The sequence below is a fragment of the Brachyhypopomus gauderio genome, chromosome 5 (assembly GCF_052324685.1).
Source record: "Brachyhypopomus gauderio isolate BG-103 chromosome 5, BGAUD_0.2, whole genome shotgun sequence".
In the NCBI taxonomy this organism is placed as follows: domain Eukaryota; kingdom Metazoa; phylum Chordata; class Actinopteri; order Gymnotiformes; family Hypopomidae; genus Brachyhypopomus; species Brachyhypopomus gauderio.
This window is the reverse complement of record NC_135215.1, coordinates 34,549,507-34,567,645: the sequence shown is the minus strand read 5'-3', so window position 1 is coordinate 34,567,645 and position 18,139 is coordinate 34,549,507. Positions and strand designations below refer to the sequence as shown.

Sequence of the window (18,139 nt, the reverse complement as noted above, 5' to 3'; positions counted from 1 at the left end):
GCCCGCGCGACCCCCCCCCCCCCCCCCACACACACACACACACACCGCGCACGCGCGCTCGTCCGCGGATTACTTCGAGGCGCGGAGGATTGTGGGAGTTTTCCGGCCCAGCTCCCCGGTCAAAATGTCCGACATGGAAGATGATTTCATGTGCGACGATGAAGAGGATTATGATCTGGTAAAAAACACACACACACAAAGCAACCTACGGAGCTTTAAATGCACGCAGCGTAGTGTCCGTCGTGATATCATAAATGCCACGTTTGAATGCTGTTAGCACTTTAATTACAATTAAAACGTCTCCGCTTTATCATGCCTGCTAAGTTGATAGCCTGTTAGCATGTAGCTTAGCATAGATGTGACTAGCGCAGCCATGGCGACCACACCGGTGTTGGGAGTGTTTATTAACGTTTACTTCATATTTATCTTACTACTTAGACCAGGTTTACTTTAAATCCCTTACATGTGTGTATTGGTACAGTTCTGCAGTGTGTAATATGTATTAACGGAGCTACATGTCACTAGCTGTCAGTGACTCTTCTAGTGAATCATGTCTGGTGTAAATGAGACACTAAGATGTTTTATGGGGACAAACATGAACTCTTGATACTTAGAGATGATCTGTGTGTTGGTATAATCATATATATGTCGTCCTGTGTAGTGTTGTGAACTTAAGAGTGTTCATGCATTTGTGAGGGACGTCCGCTTTAGAGTATGAGACTGATCAGCTGATCATGGTCATATCTACCACATTTCTACTCGTTCTGATGTTTAAAGTCAGTAAAATGCCTGTACAGTCACCCTGGGTTATTGTGGTATATGCGAATTTGGAAATTAATGATATAAATCTCAAAGGGTTTAACAACTTAAAAGAGGAGAAAGTAATAATCTACTTCCAGTAGTTCCAGTGCTATTGAGAACCTCAAAGATGTGTGGACTGCTAAAGTTTCAGTGTGGAATTAAATAGAAGGGAAAACATAATTGATTCTGTATTTCACAGCTGAGACTAGTTTTCCAAAAAATACCTGACAGGCAGTACTAAATCCTGCCTTCTCTTTAAAACCTCAGTATATTTTCATGGTAAATTTAGATTGTTTCATCACTTTTGTTTGAAATTAAGAATTTATGTCAGGATTGTTTAAGGCAAATTCATCGGTTTTGTGCTGAGACCTTTTTGGAAGATGTTTTTAAGCAGTTGTGATTGAGTCTTCAAGCATAAATCCCATTCAATGGATTAAACAAAAATGAAAGTGCCATCTGTGTACACGGGATAGGGTCTCTGTCATAGACATGAGATGTTTATCTTTTTCTGTTTTGATTTCAGGAATATTCGGAGGACAGCAACTCTGAGCCAAATGTTGACCTGGAGAATCAGTATTATAATTCAAAAGCCCTAAAAGAAGATGATCCCAAAGCAGCTTTAAGTAGCTTTCAGAAGGTAAGGCAGTGCAGTATTGGACACTTTACATGTTTAAACTACTTAAAACGAAAAGTAATGCATTAGTTTCCATGTTATTATAGGTGCTGGAACTTGAAGGTGAAAAAGGAGAATGGGGTTTCAAAGCACTGAAACAGATGATTAAAATAAATTTCAAGCTGGTAAGCAACAATCGGAATTAATATTAACTTTTTCTAAAAATGTTTTTTTTAAGATTGGGATTTGTTGTTGCCAGTTTTTCATAGTGTCAAGTAATATTTATTCAGCTTTGTATGTGCCCATTTAATTAGACGAACTTTCCTGAAATGATGAACCGTTACAAGCAACTCTTGACATATATACGAAGTGCTGTAACAAGGAACTACTCTGAGAAATCCATCAACTCCATTCTAGATTACATTTCAACTTCCAAACAGGTATAGTGGGGAGAGGGTCGGGTTGAACACCACACGGTTTTCCAACAGTGGTTTGTTTTGGTGTGTTATGGGTATCATATGTCCATATTTTTTACATTTCTTTTTTGCAGATGGATTTGCTTCAGGAGTTTTATGAGACTACTCTAGAGGCATTAAAAGATGCAAAAAATGACAGACTGTGGTTTAAAACCAACACTAAGGTTTTTATTTGACCATTTGAAACACTTAAAAAACACAGTGATGAACTGTACAGTTTAGACTACTTAAGTCCTTTATCTAATTAGCATAAATAGCTTTAGACCTATTTAAGATCTGTTGTGTTCATGCGTAAGTGTAAAATGTTTAATATGTTATCTAAACTAAGAACTAGTAATGCACTTCCAGTTAGGAATGTTGCCCGATCCAAGCTGATTACATGTATGACTGAAATATATTATTTTGTTCAACCTAGTTGGGGAAGTTGTACTTGGAGAGGGAGGAGTATGGAAAACTACAAAAAATTCTCAGACAGTTGCACCAGTCATGTCAGGTAAAAGAGAATGAGAAATGTGAACATTTTTTTTTAATCATGGTTGAGAATTAGAATTTTATGGAAATTGTTTTATTTTCTTTGTGAAGACAGATGATGGTGAAGATGACCTAAAAAAAGGCACACAGTTGTTAGAGATCTATGCTTTGGAAATCCAGATGTACACAGCACAAAAAAACAACAAGAAGCTGAAAGCGCTATACGAACAGTCCTTACACATTAAGTCAGCAATCCCACATCCACTCATTATGGGAGTCATCCGAGGTATCGCTCTTTTCATTATTAGTCAGTTCTTATCTACTGTTTCACTCCATGTAGTAGTTGTAACAAAAAATGACACTTGGGTTGTTCTTCATGATGGATTTGTATGTGTAATCTGTTTTAGAATGTGGTGGAAAAATGCATCTAAGGGAGGGAGAATTTGAGAAGGCGCACACAGACTTTTTTGAGGCATTCAAAAATTACGATGAATCGGGAAGCCCCAGGCGAACGACTTGTTTAAAGTACTTGGTCCTGGCAAACATGCTGATGAAGTCAGGAATAAATCCATTTGATTCTCAAGAGGTAACCTTAATGCAGAGTGCGTTTAGCAATATTGTTGTGATGGTTTGTATTTAGACTAAAATTGCTTGTTTTAAATGTAATCTTGTGCTTAGGCAAAACCATACAAAAATGACCCAGAAATTCTAGCAATGACCAACTTGGTAAGGTAAGGCTGCATAAATGCATAAAGAATGAACTCTCTCCACTAAACGGCACACATTATAGAACATTTGGCTGTGTATAATTTAATGTCATTAATTAGCTCTCTTACATTCTAAGATTTTAAACAAATTATGTTGATTGCTTTTACAGTGCCTACCAGAACAATGACATCACAGAATTTGAGAAAATCTTGAAAACAAATCACAGCAACATAATGGATGATCCCTTCATCAGAGAACATATTGAGGGTAAGTCTGACCTGGAAGAGCTCTACATGGATTAAAGTATTTTGTCACTGTGGCAGCTTACGTGATGGAATTGGCTTTCTTTATTTATGTCTTTCAGAATTGTTACGGAACATAAGAACACAAGTGCTCATCAAATTAATTAAGCCTTACACTAGAATACACATACCCTTTATTTCAAAGGTAATACATTTTTCATATGATTATCCTTTTAGCACATTTTCCTGTGCGATGTAACTTCATGGCTTAACTGTATTTCTGCAGGAGCTGAATATTGATGTTGCAGATGTGGAAAGTTTGCTTGTGCAGTGTATACTGGACAAGTAAGTCGTCACCTGTATTTCAATTACTGATTGTTGGCATTGTAATTACTGTATTTTCAGGACTATAGAGCGTACCTCTATATAAGCCGCACCTACAAAGTAAAAAAAAAAAAAAAAAAAGGAAAATGTTGTATAAGCCGCACCGGGCTAAAAGCCTGGTCTACCGGATCTACTGAACTGAATACATTTAACTGAACTGATCAGTTTCCGAACGGTGCCTCTAGCATTTCACGTGCGACAGATTTGGCTTTCAGCCGGTTTTGTGCCGAATTCCGACTCTCCTCGTTTATCTGTGCATAAAGACGCTACAGATATTGACGCTACATATATTGTCAATTTACATTTCTATGCATAAATAAGAGCTAGACTTTAATTATCCATCACAGCAAACGGCCCGGCATTATCTATGTCCAAAGCCACACTGGCTCAAGGGTGTTAATTATTTTAAATAAAAAACACTGGCTATACTGAAGTTCACCTCTGACCACATGAACTTCAGTAGGTAGCGGCTTATAGTCTGGAAAATACAGTAGTGATTATTGCTGTTTGGAAGTAGGTGTGGGACCTGGGGAAGACTGAAACAACCAAACCCAAATAATGTTTTTTAATACTAACTGGTAATACTGATGTACTGTTTCAGCACGATCAATGGACGGATTGACCAGGTTAACCAGCTGCTGGAGCTTGATCACCAGAAAAGAGGAGGAGCTCGATACACAGCCCTAGACAAATGGACCAATCAGCTGAATTCTCTTAACCAGGCCATCGTCAGTAAATTAGCTTGATTGGCTAATAACAATCTCCAAACTGTTCATTTACCTGATAGCCAGGCAGCTCAGAGGGCTGTCAGTGACACAACTCCTTTCATGTACTCCCCGATCACTGATTGAGTGTGTGCTTAAACTGGCTAGTTTGTGTTCTGCAGTGGCAGGTACTTTAAGCCCCAGCAGATTTATACATCTTGTACAAATAGAAACCCCCAATGGAAATCTGCTATTCCAAGTCTGTAAAGTCAACCGAAACGGTGTTCTTTAGACTATGGTGTGAAGTCACCTTGGGAGGAGGGGAGATATTTTAATCACATGTTTTGACATTTGGTTATGGCAACAAAAAAAAGAGAAAGGTATACCTTTTACCTTTTTGGGAGGTGTGAAAATGTAATAAACTAAACATGTTTATCTGTTAAACGCTGCCAGAGCCAGCATGTTTTATTTGTTTTGCTTAATTCACTTTTCAAGGTTTTGGTAGATGCACTACAGCACCTGTTAAAGTACTGTCTTTACTAGAACTCCTCTAGTTTTCACAAGTGAAAAACAGTACAATAATGAGTTTCCAAAAGTACATTGTTCCTATAAGATGGTTGAAAGGGAGAGCATAAAATTTATATTTAATGATTCTCAATTTCATTGATCTTGGGGATACGTTTGGTAACCTCACTGCTGATAGCTTATGCTGTGTAAGATCTACTGTTTCATATCTGAACAGTAATAAAGATTTCCTTTGTTGCTGCAGATAAATGTTTACGCAAGACAAGTCTTCTGTTCATTGATTTTTGTTACGTTTATATGTTGTGTTTAGGTGTGGTAGTTTATTACCTGTAAGCTACACAGAGATATAAAGTTGCTAAAAAAAATTTTTTTTTTTTTTTTTACCCCATCCCCAATAAAAGCATGTATTTTATTACGAGTCTACATGTTTAGAGAAGATCTCAGCGTCCCTTACATTTTGCTGCTTGTCTCTTTTCTGGCCCCTAGTGGGACAAAATATAGGAATAAAATTCTGTGTCCTTTTGTACCTTACGCCATCATCCGGTGACCAATGAGCAGCGCGGATTTTGCCGCCATCATTCGGTAGCCAATGAGCAGCGCGGGTTTTGCCGCCGTTTCGCCCGCCATGTTTGAAGTCCCGACTGACCGGATTAAGTTGGCTGTGTTCACTAAGCACATCCTCTCACCATTACCGAGCTACCTGTGTCGGTAATTCAGTCAAAGTTAAACAAACGACCACACACTGAAGCAGAGTTGTGAATTAAACGCACAAAAATGAAACTTACCTTTTAAAGCGTTGACTAGCTGGCTTGGTTGGCTGCCTAACTTGAGTGTTTTATCGGCTTTTTTTGGTGTGACTACGTTGGTTTACAGTCTGGTCCTCTAACGTCACCAGCTACACCGCTGGCCAAACTTTACCTGAGAAACCCCGACACGAATTTAGGTCATGAATATATTTTATTCGGACGCTAAAGGTAAGATGCACCTCTAGTTTGTTCTCGCTCATTAGATAACTTCGTTAATGTGTATATTTTTTTTGCTAGTTAGCTATCTGGCTATCTGGGCAACCCAGTGTTTGTGCGGCTTGACATGGTCGTTGTTGCTAGGTTATAACCGCAGTTACTAAGGCAGTTACGACATGTTATGTATTTAAATGTCTTTTTCCCTACTAACTAAATATAATGTCAAATGATTGACTAAAAAAGATGCTGACACGCTGTATGAATGTTATCTAGCCGGCTAATAAGTCCCTTTCCCCCAGTTTATTTGACCAGGCCGTAGCTAGCCCAGCCATGTCCATCGACTTCGACAGCGCTGCTTTACAAACGCAGCACGAGGAGGAGGAAGACTACGATGAGGAAGATTACGCTCGCGAGCAGGAGGTAATGTAAAACATCTCTACTGTGTTTTGTGTTGCTCTCCAACATCATGCCAATCATTCCGCGGGCACGCCCACTGAAAGGTGGACACGCCTCTTTTATCAGTCCTAGAATAAGGTGGAGGTGTGTTGAATATGAAGGACAGAAGGTCCAGGAGGCAAAATTCTTCGAAAAGTTTGCAGAACCTTTTCATAATATTATTTATCGCCTTTGTGTGGTTAATTATAGTATGAAACTAAAGTTATTGACTGTAGCTGCTGCTATGTAATGTTCTGTGGACGTTTAAAGGTACTATATGCATCAACTGTAAATGTGATTAATGCACATTCCAACACATCCCCCATTATTGTGTCTAAATAATGCAGGTTTGGTTTAAATGACTTTTTCAGTAATCTGGAGATCCCTTGAGGCTTGTGTTTGTGTTTAAAGATCAAATACTTCCAAGCCTGTAGGCTGTGACTCATAAGTAAGCTATCTGTTGCAGAACAACCTTGAGCCTTTACTGGTTTGAGTGCAGAGGTGTATCTGCTACGACTGTGTCAGCATGTGCTCTGATGTTGTTTTGGTCTAAACAACCAACTGGAGGAAAGAGGACTTCCTACTGGCGACAATGGAGGATTTGTTTTTAGAAACTGCAGCGGACGTAACTATTGGAGTGCGGTGATCTAGGAAAGCCGGTGTGCGGTGAAGAGCTTTAGCCTCAGTCTAGGCATGTTTTAACCCATCTATCCAAGATGGACAGACCACAGTAACTAAAAGAAGACCGAACAGACTTGGGGTGCGTCCCTGAGGCTAACAGTGACAGCAGAGTTTCTGTGTAGCTGTCATGCGGGAGCATGTGTTTGTTTTTCTGAGTGAGGGGACAGTGGAAGATGTCCGGCACATCCGCAGCTCATTATGGCGAGTAAGTCTGTCCGGTTCGTCTCGTCTTTCCTCTCTCGCCAAGGAAACCTCTCGTGTTTAAGACTGATACTGAACACGACGGTGTTCTTGGGTTCTTTTGGTTTGTGGACGTTTTCCCTTTCTGATCTTGAATTAATTGCGACTTTTACGCCTTGCCTCAAGTCGAAGTTCCAGTTTGGCAGTTGGCAGTCCTCCCACCATTCAGAGGCTTTCCGCTCTGATTCCCTGTACTGTACTGAAACTGGGTGTTGCTGTTTTTGTCAGTGGTTGCTGTAGTATCCTATATTGAGTCCACGGGCTGCTGAGTCTTGCAGACGTTTTGTAACTTACTGTTTCACTTTACAATGTCTGAACGTCCTGTGTCCTTTAGCTGCACAAGCTGCTTACAGACCTGCCAGATGATATGCTGGAGGACAGTCAGGACTCTTCACCTGAGCTGGACCTCTCCACCTGCAGTCACCCAGGAAAGAACAGGTAAACCAACCATGCCCACTGGGACCTACTAACAGTGTCTTATCACAGCTCTCTTTATTTCCTTTACACATTTTAGGTTCACTTGCAGTAAATAAGTAGTTTGTGTTTGTTTTAGACCACAGCATTTTTATGAACACTCTGAATGGTCTAATCAGCCTGGGCCCCTTCCCGTTGAAGATGTGAGTTTCTTGCCTCTTTCCAGTTCTAAGACATTAAATGCTATATTGTTATTCCAAATACTTACATCTTTACAATTGTGAAAACGATCCTCTGACAGAATCCTCAGGATGGCTACGATCAGTCCCATCATCAAGGTTGCACGTACGACAACACAGCATCACAGCCAAACGGCCATGTTCGTCGTCTCCAGGGTGGAATGGATCACCCACCACAAGCCTGGGATACACACCACCGTGGAGACTGTGTCTACTCTTCTGCAGGAACAGCAGACTCCGATGGTGCAGACAACTACTCTTCTGGGGAGGGCTATGAACAGGAAACGTACCCTCACACAGGAGAGCATGCAATTAAACAGAACCATTTTCAGGTGAGGACTCGTATGTTAGATGGTGTTGCTGTGCTTGAGTTGATTAACTGCGCGGTGTAGATGATGTGAACCATGTCCTCCCTGTCCCCTGTAACCTCCAGAATTTTGGTAATGGAATAACCGAGAGCAACAGTGTCGGTACGTACAAAGTCAGCTACCGCCCACAGAAACCCGCGAGTCCCCCACAGTTGTTCAACACGCAGGCTCCTTCTCAACACGACCACTTTAACCAGCTTCAGCGGGATTTCCTTGACTCGTCACCAGGTGAGTTTTTACCTGTAGAGCAAAAACATCCTCGCCATCACATACTCAGAAGGGCTGCAGACCAGCAGCTAAAATAAGCAGGGACGAGTAAAGCATCTGAAATGTGGAGCGTCTTTTTGGTTTTTCAGGTACTGCTGATGCACAGGAATGTGCTCAACTAAAGATTTTAAACAAAGCCCAGTCAAGGCAGATCGAAGAGCTGGAACAGAGACTGGAGGATAGCAGACGCAAAATGAGATACGTGGAGCATCAGTTTGCCATCGTCAGAGGTCATTAAACTCCTGGAGTTTATTTTTGTGTATTGCAGCCTTATGCTATATCAGTAAACTACAATCATCCATTTCTCAGCAGCAGTTCTGTTAGTTCAGGTCAGTCCCAGTAAAAATGGATTATGATGTTTTTGCCTTTTTTTTCTCAGATGAGAAGGAAGGTCTGGCGGTGTCCCTGAAGGAGTCCAGTCGTCTGATAGAGGAGGTGAAGGAGAGGGAATCTCAGCTAAAAGTCAAAGTCCAATCTCTGGAGAAACAGATCCAGGTCTTTAGTGAGAGAGAACAGGAGGTAAAAATTCATATTCATCACTAGACATCAGTCTAATAAATAATTATTAATCCAAACCATCTTGTAAGTAGAGACGGTATATCCAGCCAGTCTGTATTCGGTCAGAAACCAAGCAATAATTAACTCTGTAGAGGATGAATAAAGTGGATGTAACTACAAAGCTGTGTGTGTGTGTGTGTGTGTGTGTGTGTGTGTGTGTGTGTGTGTGTGTGTGTGTAGAACATAAAGAAGCAGCATGCTACCGAGGCTGCAGTAGACAGCATGCAGCAGCAGATGATGGAGCTGTGTCGCTCAGACACACTGACCCGGGCGCGTGAGCAGCACGACAGAGACATGGCTGTGATGAAGGAGCAGTACGAGGCTCGCACACTGGACCTGCAGCAGCAGATAGACGCTCACGCACACAGCCTGGACCAGCAGGTCCGTGCGCCTGGGCCTCTCCCTGTTCCTGGGTTAACGCTCTCAGAAGCAGTTTAGCTACAGCACCAATTATTGTTGTGTACCAAGGAGATGCTTTTTGATTCTTATTATTTCTGTAATATTTATGGTTCGACAGATTTATATACAAATGGCTTGAGTGAAGCTCACATTGTATTAACTAGGAGTGGTGTAATTATTTTAAATAAGTTGTTTTTAATAGTATTACTGTCAGTGCAGAAACATATGGAAATGTTTGTATTTTTTATAACGTTTCAACAGAGGGCGCTACAAGTTGCTGTGGGTCCTGTTGCACAGACTAAAGGAAGTGTGTGTGTGTGTGTGTGTGTGTGTGCGTGTGTGTGTGCGTGGCAGGTGCAGGCAGCCCAGCGTCTGCGTGAACAGGTGAGGGAGCTGGACCAGCAGAGGGAGAAGGATCAGGTGGAGCGTGCGAAGGTGGTCAACACCCTGACCAAGCGCCTGGAGGAGAGCCAGCAGCAGTGTGCCCAGCTGCTTCACACGGGTGTGTTGGGCTGCGTCGCTCCTCACTGTGTTGGGTCTGCGTCTGCACACATCATGATGAGCTTGACCCACTCCAATAATACCACAGGGGGGCGGAGGTGGTTTCTCAAGTGTCTTAATGAAATGCAGCTCATGTCGTTTTGTTGGTCGTATGATGTTTCCTCATCGCGTCCCATATGAAGGTGGAATATGTCTCATCTTGTCCCTTGAGCACGTTTTTTGTGTGTGTGTGTGTGTGTTTAGGCTCCGTGCAGGAGATGAGCCAGATGCAGCTCAAGCTCCAACAGGCACAGTCTAGCCGCAACATCAGTGAAGACATGAACCGAACGTTACAGGTGTGTGTGTGTGTGTGTGTGTGTGTGTGTGTGTGAGAGAGAGAGAGAGAACCACTAGACCTTTGTCTGGCACATACATAGAGAGAGAGAGAATGAATATACTTCATCCCAAATCTAGTGTTGCAACATAACTGCATGACAAACGCGGGACACAGAAATTACGATTTACAGCTAAACATAAAAGCTACCCAAAACAACTACACATAAATATGGTATTAGTTATAGATTAATGCAAGCCTCACATTTGGTTAAATGGGCCAATTTTAAATGCAGACATGTCACCTTGGGTGTTTGCTCCTGTCCCCACAGGAAGAGCTGAAGGAGCTGAAGGAACACATCACCCTGTACGAGTCTGCCGTGAAGCTTGGGGCAGTTTCTTTTGACTTGAGTGCAGACTGGGAGAACCACCTCTCGCAGTCCTGCATAGATCTGGGAATGAAGGCAGTTAAGAGGAGCAATGGCAGGAAGCAGAGGTGATGCATTCATGACCGCGCTGTTTTATACTGTAATGACTCATTCAGTTGAATTCTGATTTCAGATTGAAATATGATTAGATGAAACCTGCTGTTCCTCCCAGTTATTTAAGAGGTGCTCAACATGTTGCCAGAAGATGTATTATTTGATGATGGCAATTTTGTATTTACCATCATTAAATCATACTTTGTATATCCCTACAGTTATAAGAGTAACTGAAATAATTTTCTCATCACATTTAATGTTTTATTGTTTTTTTAAATTAAGTTAAAATGTACTAATTAATCACGTATAGGTTGAGGATTGTGTAAGAGAGATTGTGTGGGAGAGTTTTTGTATACTAGGACCAGTTCAATGCATAAAACGGCTCTGAACATTTGAGAGAGGCTGGAAAAGAAATAAAAATAAAACCTGCGTTGAGTTGACCTACGAGTTACCTGCGTCATGGCTATGTAACATTTAATGATCCATTTATTAGAGGCTCAGTCTAATTTAGTCCTAATCTGCTCATTTTCAGCCCTCCTGTCTCGTCAGACTCCGTCCTTCCTAAGGGCGACGTGGTGCGGGAGCTGCAGATTGAGCTGCAGAGATGTCTCGCTCAGCTGAAGACCAAGAGGCAGAAGATCTCTCAGTTACAGGAGGAGCTGAAAACCTCCCACCAGCACGAGGAACAGCTGCGCACACAGCTGACTGGAGCTGAGAGGAGCGTGAAGGAGTCCGCGGTGAGAGTCGTCTCTTACACCAACGCACCATTTCACCCTCCCAACGCCCTTGAGTCTCGGTGCTTTCCTGCGATGTGACCGTGTAAGCGTGCGTTGGCCTTGAAGAGCGTGCGCTCCTGTGCAGGTACGGGAGAGCTGTCTGCAGAAGCACCTGGAGCGACCCAGCACGGCTCCTCACGACCAGCTGGACAGTCTGGAGGAGGAGCGGAGGCAGCTGCGGGAGAGGGTGGAGGTCCGTGTGAGCCCAACACCTCAGCTCCTGCACCCCTGGCAATCAGGAGACCAAGGAAACGTAGTTCAGCTGTGTGTGTGTGTGTGTGTGTGTGTGTGTGTGTGTGTGTGTGTGTGTGTGTGTGTGTGTGTGGCGGTTTTTACAACGTTAGACTCTAGAGGCGCAAAACAAGGACCTGAAGCAGAGTGAGGAGAAGGTGAAAGCGGCTAACTCTGAGCTGTGCACCAAGATGAGGGAGATGATTCAGGAGCTGGACCAGGAGAAGCAGGAAGCAGCGGAGAGGTGCGGATCTGATGGGGGGAGGTTTTAAAGAGAACAACGAAGAAACGCTCAAGCGACTCCTTCAGCGTTGCCAACTACGTTAGAGTCGCTCTGTGTAGAGCGCCGCCAGTAGTGTCAGCGTTCAACAAAGTCTTCCCCTCTTTACACTGGAAGGTACGAGAGGACCCAGCAGCAGTACAGAGACGACGTGGTCCAGCGCGTGCGCGCAGAACTGCTGCAGGAACACACCACGCGTGTGGAGCACCTCTCTACCCAACACCAGCAGCACATCCAGCAGCTGGAGTAAGGGCTTCTTCTCCTCCACCCATCAGACGTGTGCCAGACGTGCTTCTGAACAGCCTCTGGTGCTGTGGTTAGAAGTGTAGCGTTAATAGTGCTAAGGGACTAATGTTAACTTTGCCCACCCTGTTTGCAGATCTAAACTAGCAGACCTCAGTCGAGAGGTTTTGGCAGTGCAGGAGTGTTACATTTCGGTTTGCAAGGAAAAGGATAAACTGGAAGAAACTCTCCAGAGCAGGATAGACGACGAGAGGAAACTGAGAGAGCTCGAGGTAACTCGCTGACGCGCTTAGTGGAGTTCCTGCCACGTTTCAACTCGTGTTTCAATGCTCCAAGTAGAAAATTCAGAGATTGGTCAGTTTATTTATTTACTTTTGATTTGCTTGTTGATGTTGTCTGTGTTGAACCTGGTTTGTGTCGTACCTCTGGTGTCCAGCTGAAGAAGAGAGAGGAGGCGGAGATGGCTCTGCAGAAACAGGAGGCACATTTGGCCTCTCAGCACCAACAGGCGTTTGCGGAGTTTAAAGCCCAGTGTACTAGAGACAGTGAGCGTGAGCTGCAGCGTGAGGTGGCCAAGCAGCGTGAACAGGTCAGCGCTCGGCGTCCTTTGGAACGCTCCGCTGTTTAACTGCAATACCTGACCAGGCTGTGTTGTGCTGTGAGAATCTGAGGATCTTGTGTACCTGAACACGCGTGTTGGTGGTTGCGCACGCAGCTGGAGAAGACGTGGGCGTGCAGGCTGGAGGAGGCGGTGAAGGAGAGGCGAGGAGTCAGAGCGTCCACCCAGGAGGGCTCCTCTCAGACGGAGCGCACGGAGCCGGCGGCCCAGCCCGTCTCGCTGCAGCAGCTGGAGGCCCGGCTCGGCGCCCAGAGAACGGCCCTGCAGCGGGAGGCCGACGGCGCTCTGGCCAGAGCGGTGGAGGAGGCCGTGAGACGGGCGGAGAGAGAGCTGCAGCAGAAACACACGCAGGATGTGTCCTCACAGGTCCGCCTCACACACGCTCCATACACTGCATCGTGCGAACTACTTGATCCCACACTGGGCAGTCGTGATCTCTCCACCGCACAGACACCTTCCTCCGCTTCGTCTCGGCTCACGCAGGTTGAAGGTGCCGTGTCCAGAGCGTACGGTCTCTGGATCCAGGACCTGACCTCCCTCCCAGAGTACAAAACCAGCCTGCAGACAGAGAAGGAGCAGTGGGAGAAACTACAGCAGCAGCACGTCCAAGAGCAGGTGTGGAATTACTTCAGGTGTGTTCCTACTGTACAACGACCACTGATCCATTTCCATGTTAAACCCCTTTTCTATATGAATCTCTAGATATCTAAGGCAGTAAAAGCAGCTGAGGGCAGATGGCAGGAGACTATGGAGGAGAAACACAAGGAGCTGGAAGACTACAGGAGGAGAAATGGAGAGCTTGAGGAGCAGGTGGTCTCCCTGAACACGCAGCTGGAACGTTGTGTGGAGGAGCGGGCGTCGCTCCTGGAGTCCGAGCTCTCTGCAGCCCGGTCCACGTGGAGCAGGGAGACGCAGGAGGAGGTGTCGGGCCTGAGGGCCCAGCTTCAGAGGGAGCAGCAGGAGAACCAGGCCCGGCTGGAGATGAGCACAGAGCGAGCCCGGGAGGAGACCCTCGCACAGGCCCAGAAGATCCTGAAGAAGAAGGAGGAGGAGTGGAGGGGTCAGCACGCAGTCCGGTCAGGATCCAACGCACAAATGTACACCTCACGTTCCTCGTGTAAACCCACACCGAAGAGTTCTAAACTCCCACTTGGGTGACGTATTTAAGGTTGAGGGAAGAGCAGGGTCGGACCCAGGAGGAGGTGCTGGCTGAGCTGAAGGAGGTTCTGATGGAGTTGCAGAACTTGGAGCGGGAGGTTTGGGAGGACGGAGGTAGCAGTGACGTTGGGGTGAGAGCCAGACTGAGGGCCGTGTGCAGTGAGGCTCTCTCCACAGCTGTGGCCCACACCAAGCAGGAGTGTCTAAAGGTTTGTCATGTGTACCTGCTTTTTCTCAGCTTATGGGTTCATCACTTGTATTATTGAGACAAACCGCTTTTTAAAAAGTTGTTTAAAAACTCTGCCAACTCTGAAACGTTCCTAATGTTCTTACGAATGTAAAAGCCCGTTTACCCTGTATGCAGAGCGGTGAGGATACGTTGAGGCGTTTGCTGAAGACGAGCCAGGAGCAGCGTGAGAAGGAGCTCCAGGCTGTGCGCGGTAAGCCTGCCCCTCCCCCCCGGCTCCCATGACTCCTCGTTCTTCCTGCGTCTGGGCGTGAGATGCTGACCTGCGTCTGGCACTTCCCAGGCTCTGCGGCCCGGCCCGAGGACGGCGTGTGTGGCAGGGCGGGCTGTGCCGAGACGGTGGCCAAGCTCCAGAAGAACCGCCAGGACCTGCAGAGGCACCTGGAGAAGACGTGTCGTCAGCTGCAGCGCACCGTCCGACAGCACAAGAACACCCTGCACACGCTGAGAGGTGCGTGGAGCTCCAAACCCAACACGCCACCGTTGTACACACACGCCACCGTTGTACACACACGCCCTTCACTCTACCACCATCAGTCCATACTAGACAACAATCGTGAAGTTCACATCATCCCTTCTTTAAAATTGCGCTTTGGAAACGCGCCTGTCCCAGTTTGAGGCTACCAGACACTTGTGAGTGTGGAAGGACTTACAGAACCATAACCAGTTTCAGTACTCTACCTGAATTTGTAATGAAATGTTTTGTAACTCTGGTGACCGCAGAGGACCATGAAGAAGTCTTGCGCAGGGAGAGGGACTCTCACGCAAAAGAACTTGAGCAGATCAAACTCACTATATGCAAAGAAACAGGGTTTGTACCTTTTTATTAAGAACGGTTGTTTTTAGGCCTGATGTACATATACCTTTTACAAATATTGTAAAATTAAGACTATTTACATTTGTTACAGTGGTGCGGACGGTCAACAGAGTCTCCAGGCTGGCCTTGAAGAAATGAAACTGCAGTACATGAAAGCTGTACAGAAGATCAGAGGTTCGTGCGTTTTCTCTGAGTCTTTTGTCCTGAGCGTTCTCCGTACGTTACTGTGCTCGTTGAGTTTTTAATTTCTCATTCCTGTGAGGCGGGTTCGATTGGCGGCCCGGTCGTGTTTGTGCGCGCCTGACGCGTGCCGTGTGTGGTGCAGGTGACATGCTGCACTACCTGCAGGAGAGCAAAGAGAGGGCGGCGGAGCTGATCCGGGCCGAGGTTCTGAGGGAGAGGCAGGACACGGCCCGGCGCATGCGCACCTACTACCTCACCTGCCTGCAGGAGCTCCTGGACGACGGAGCTCAGACCACCGGGTAAGACTTCCCATCCTGGGTTCTGTCCACTTGCTCTTGGTTCTGTCCCCATCAGCGTTTTGCCGTCTGTCGTACCGCCGTGTCCTCCTGTTAACGGCTTCTTTAAACTCCAGTGCAGAAAAGAAGATCATAAGTGCTGCCAGTAAACTGGCCGCCATGGCTAAAGTGCTGGAGACACCTCAGCCCAAGAAGAAACCCCAGAGGAACCCTGATGTTCAAGGTGCTTCCTGCACGTCTCAAAAAGAAGCAGTTGTAGTTTTAATAGTAGTAAAATTGACTTGTTCTACATTTTCTTTGTCTTGTTTTGTAGTACCGTTCTCAAATCCAGAGACCAATAATGAACATCTTGCCAGAGTGTCTGGGGCTGCTGCTTCAGGCCAAAGCCTCTCAGTCACAGCCGAGAACCAGGAGGACTGCAAGAAGAATCAAGTCCGTCACATCCGTTCTGTTACTGAAACCAAGCACGCCCTCCACAGAGCCAAACGGGGAGGACTCGCGCTGGGGGACAAGACCTCTCCTCCTGACCTCCTGGGCTCTGTGAGGGGCAGTGCTGCTGATGGTCTGGGGGTAGCTGAACACGTTACCCCCGTGTCTCTCCACCACCGTGCTCCTAAAGCCCTCGCTGACGTTGCATCGTCCAGTGTCCCCAACGGAGACGTTAGCTCTGCTAACGTTACACTGAGGAAGCAGAGCAGGGACGTGTACCTAATAGGGAGAGAGTCCGGGAGAACCACGAGTCCACAGGTGGCTGGAGACCCCTCCCTGATCGAGGAGGCACCGGTGAGAGACGCCGCTCAGAGTGACTGGAGTTTATCCAGTAACGGCCCCACCTGTACCAATGTTTACCTGACCAACTACCCCAGCAAAAATGTAGTGAGGCCATTGTTGGTGGCAGGACTCCCAGTCCACGACCTGGACTTTGGAAGCACTTTAGGTGACGACTCTGATGTGACTGTTTACAAAGAGATGGTAAAGAAGCCCACGTGTTTGAAACCGAAACAGGGCACGGGTGTTCACACAACTACGGCCAGAGAACCAATTCCAGGTTCTGAGAAAGAGAGGATCCATGCACTGTGTACCAAGAACTTGTTCTCTGAATTTAAAGTACGTCAGCAGGATAGTGGCTTTGACAGCCCTTCGTCCCACATTCAGAAATGACCGTGTGTGTGTGTGTGTGTGTGTGTGTGTGTGTGTGTGTGTGTGTTCCCGCATGTGTGGGTCGTAGTTTTTGACTGAATATTGTATATATTTTATTATAAATGCAAATGCAATTTTCTAATTAAACTTTATTTTAGCACGCCTTCTACGGTTTAACGTCACTTAATAGGCACAGTCATTTTACAGTCCGTGTTTAAGCACCAGTTTTATGTGCTACGCAGGGTTGGTGGTTTCACTGTAGTCCTATACCCTTCATCTGTCTCTCTCACGAATGGCCTGGGTTTGCTCAGTGGATGCATGTTGTATACTGTTAATGTCCACTCACTGGGGTCTTCATTAGGAACACTGGGTTGAAGGCCAGACAAGGTGATTTGTAAAGTACTTTTCACACAGAGTGGCAGTGCAGAGTGCTTCACCCAATATCTGCACTCATTCGCTCTCAGCAACGCTTCAATTCCATGTGCCATGAAATTGACTGTTCTTAATATTCTTGTATAATTTGTATCATCCTGATTGCATCATTTAAGCAAAGGTGCTTTTTTGGGTTGGTATCTGGAGATGGGGCATGTCACCTAAAATCCACTGAAACTCCACTTTCCTAATGTGATGTACATTACACCAACCTGAACCTTTCACATATGTTCGCGGGTTCATGTGGTTCACGACAAATCCAGACACCACCGTCTCCACGTAGCAGAAGATATCCAAGTTCTCAGCAGGTCATGTTTTATCAATCTTCAGGTCACCATCAGTCAGTAAATCGACTGAAAAAGAACTGTTGGCTTATACAACTAAACATGCGTACACACACACACACATCTCTGTAAGCAACAAAATACATGATGGAGTGTGATCAGACACCTTGACTCTAGAGTTCAGCTTCTCTTTGGTTTTTCTGGGCTTTGTCCATCTGTTCAACCTGGGGTTGATTTTTCTGTTGCGGGGAGCTTGGCCATAGTCTCACGAACCTTAAACTACTCCGTTTGGCTCAGATCAGGCTGCTGTTGCCCACATGGACGTAATTTTGATTTCAAAAGTGGGGACATAGATTCGTCGCTATTTAAATATTTGGTTTTAACCATAAAAACTGGGGGGGGGACCAAAGCCGGCTTTTGAAAAAGTGGGGGGGACATGTCCCCCCCGTCCCCCCCCCCCCCAAAATTACGTCCATGGTTGCCCACTAGAGGGAGCTACAGGGTAATCTGGGGCAATTGGCCTCACCTGTCCTGCTTATTTTAGGGCAGCTCGTAGACTCCCAAATGCTTAGTCTTTGTTCACAGATCTGGCAACAGACAAAGCTGGTATTTCAAGCAGAGTGCTGAAGGGCTGTCTCCTGGGTCTCCTCG

The 18,139-nt window shown here is 45.7% G+C and overlaps 2 protein-coding genes across 2 annotated transcripts; both read left to right on the top strand.

The window, feature by feature from the left end:
- Nucleotides 1-21: 21 nt before the first annotated feature.
- Nucleotides 22-4,843, top strand: cops2 (COP9 signalosome subunit 2). The gene is made up of 13 exons (XM_077007422.1): nt 22-178; nt 1,325-1,438; nt 1,522-1,599; nt 1,729-1,854; nt 1,965-2,054; nt 2,306-2,383; nt 2,473-2,647; nt 2,769-2,947; nt 3,040-3,092; nt 3,239-3,336; nt 3,434-3,516; nt 3,598-3,656; nt 4,297-4,843. Exons 1-13 carry the CDS (start codon nt 125-127, stop codon nt 4,439-4,441), a joined length of 1,332 nt encoding a protein of 443 aa, XP_076863537.1. The 5' UTR covers nt 22-124; the 3' UTR covers nt 4,442-4,843.
- A 923-nt stretch (nt 4,844-5,766) lies between these two features.
- cep152 (centrosomal protein 152) lies at nt 5,767-16,935 on the top strand. The gene is made up of 29 exons (XM_077007410.1): nt 5,767-5,898; nt 6,186-6,306; nt 7,577-7,680; nt 7,796-7,859; nt 7,958-8,227; nt 8,329-8,491; nt 8,620-8,760; nt 8,910-9,049; nt 9,269-9,469; nt 9,749-9,989; nt 10,232-10,323; nt 10,633-10,796; nt 11,315-11,519; nt 11,644-11,751; nt 11,903-12,033; nt 12,187-12,315; nt 12,449-12,584; nt 12,749-12,901; nt 13,028-13,297; nt 13,415-13,546; nt 13,634-14,007; nt 14,100-14,298; nt 14,454-14,529; nt 14,620-14,787; nt 15,060-15,147; nt 15,245-15,327; nt 15,479-15,635; nt 15,749-15,855; nt 15,946-16,935. The coding sequence occupies exons 2-29, from the start codon at nt 6,217-6,219 to the stop codon at nt 16,791-16,793; spliced, it is 5,034 nt and encodes a 1,677-aa protein (XP_076863525.1). The 5' UTR covers nt 5,767-5,898; nt 6,186-6,216; the 3' UTR covers nt 16,794-16,935.
- The last annotated feature ends 1,204 nt before the right edge of the window (nt 16,936-18,139 follow it).

Excerpts from the sequence above, each read along its gene's own strand:
- cops2 (XM_077007422.1), top strand. The coding sequence starts at position 125 with ATGTCCGACATGGAAGATGATTTCATGTGCGACGATGAAGAGGATTAT. Across the intron at positions 1,600-1,728 it reads TTAAAATAAATTTCAAGCTG|ACGAACTTTCCTGAAATGAT; the intron begins GTAAGCAACAAT and ends CCATTTAATTAG. Across the intron at positions 3,093-3,238 it reads GCAATGACCAACTTGGTAAG|TGCCTACCAGAACAATGACA; the intron begins GTAAGGCTGCAT and ends TTGCTTTTACAG.
- cep152 (XM_077007410.1), top strand. The coding sequence starts at position 6,217 with ATGTCCATCGACTTCGACAGCGCTGCTTTACAAACGCAGCACGAGGAG. Across the intron at positions 9,050-9,268 it reads TTAGTGAGAGAGAACAGGAG|AACATAAAGAAGCAGCATGC; the intron begins GTAAAAATTCAT and ends GTGTGTGTGTAG. Across the intron at positions 14,008-14,099 it reads AGGGGTCAGCACGCAGTCCG|GTTGAGGGAAGAGCAGGGTC; the intron begins GTCAGGATCCAA and ends GACGTATTTAAG.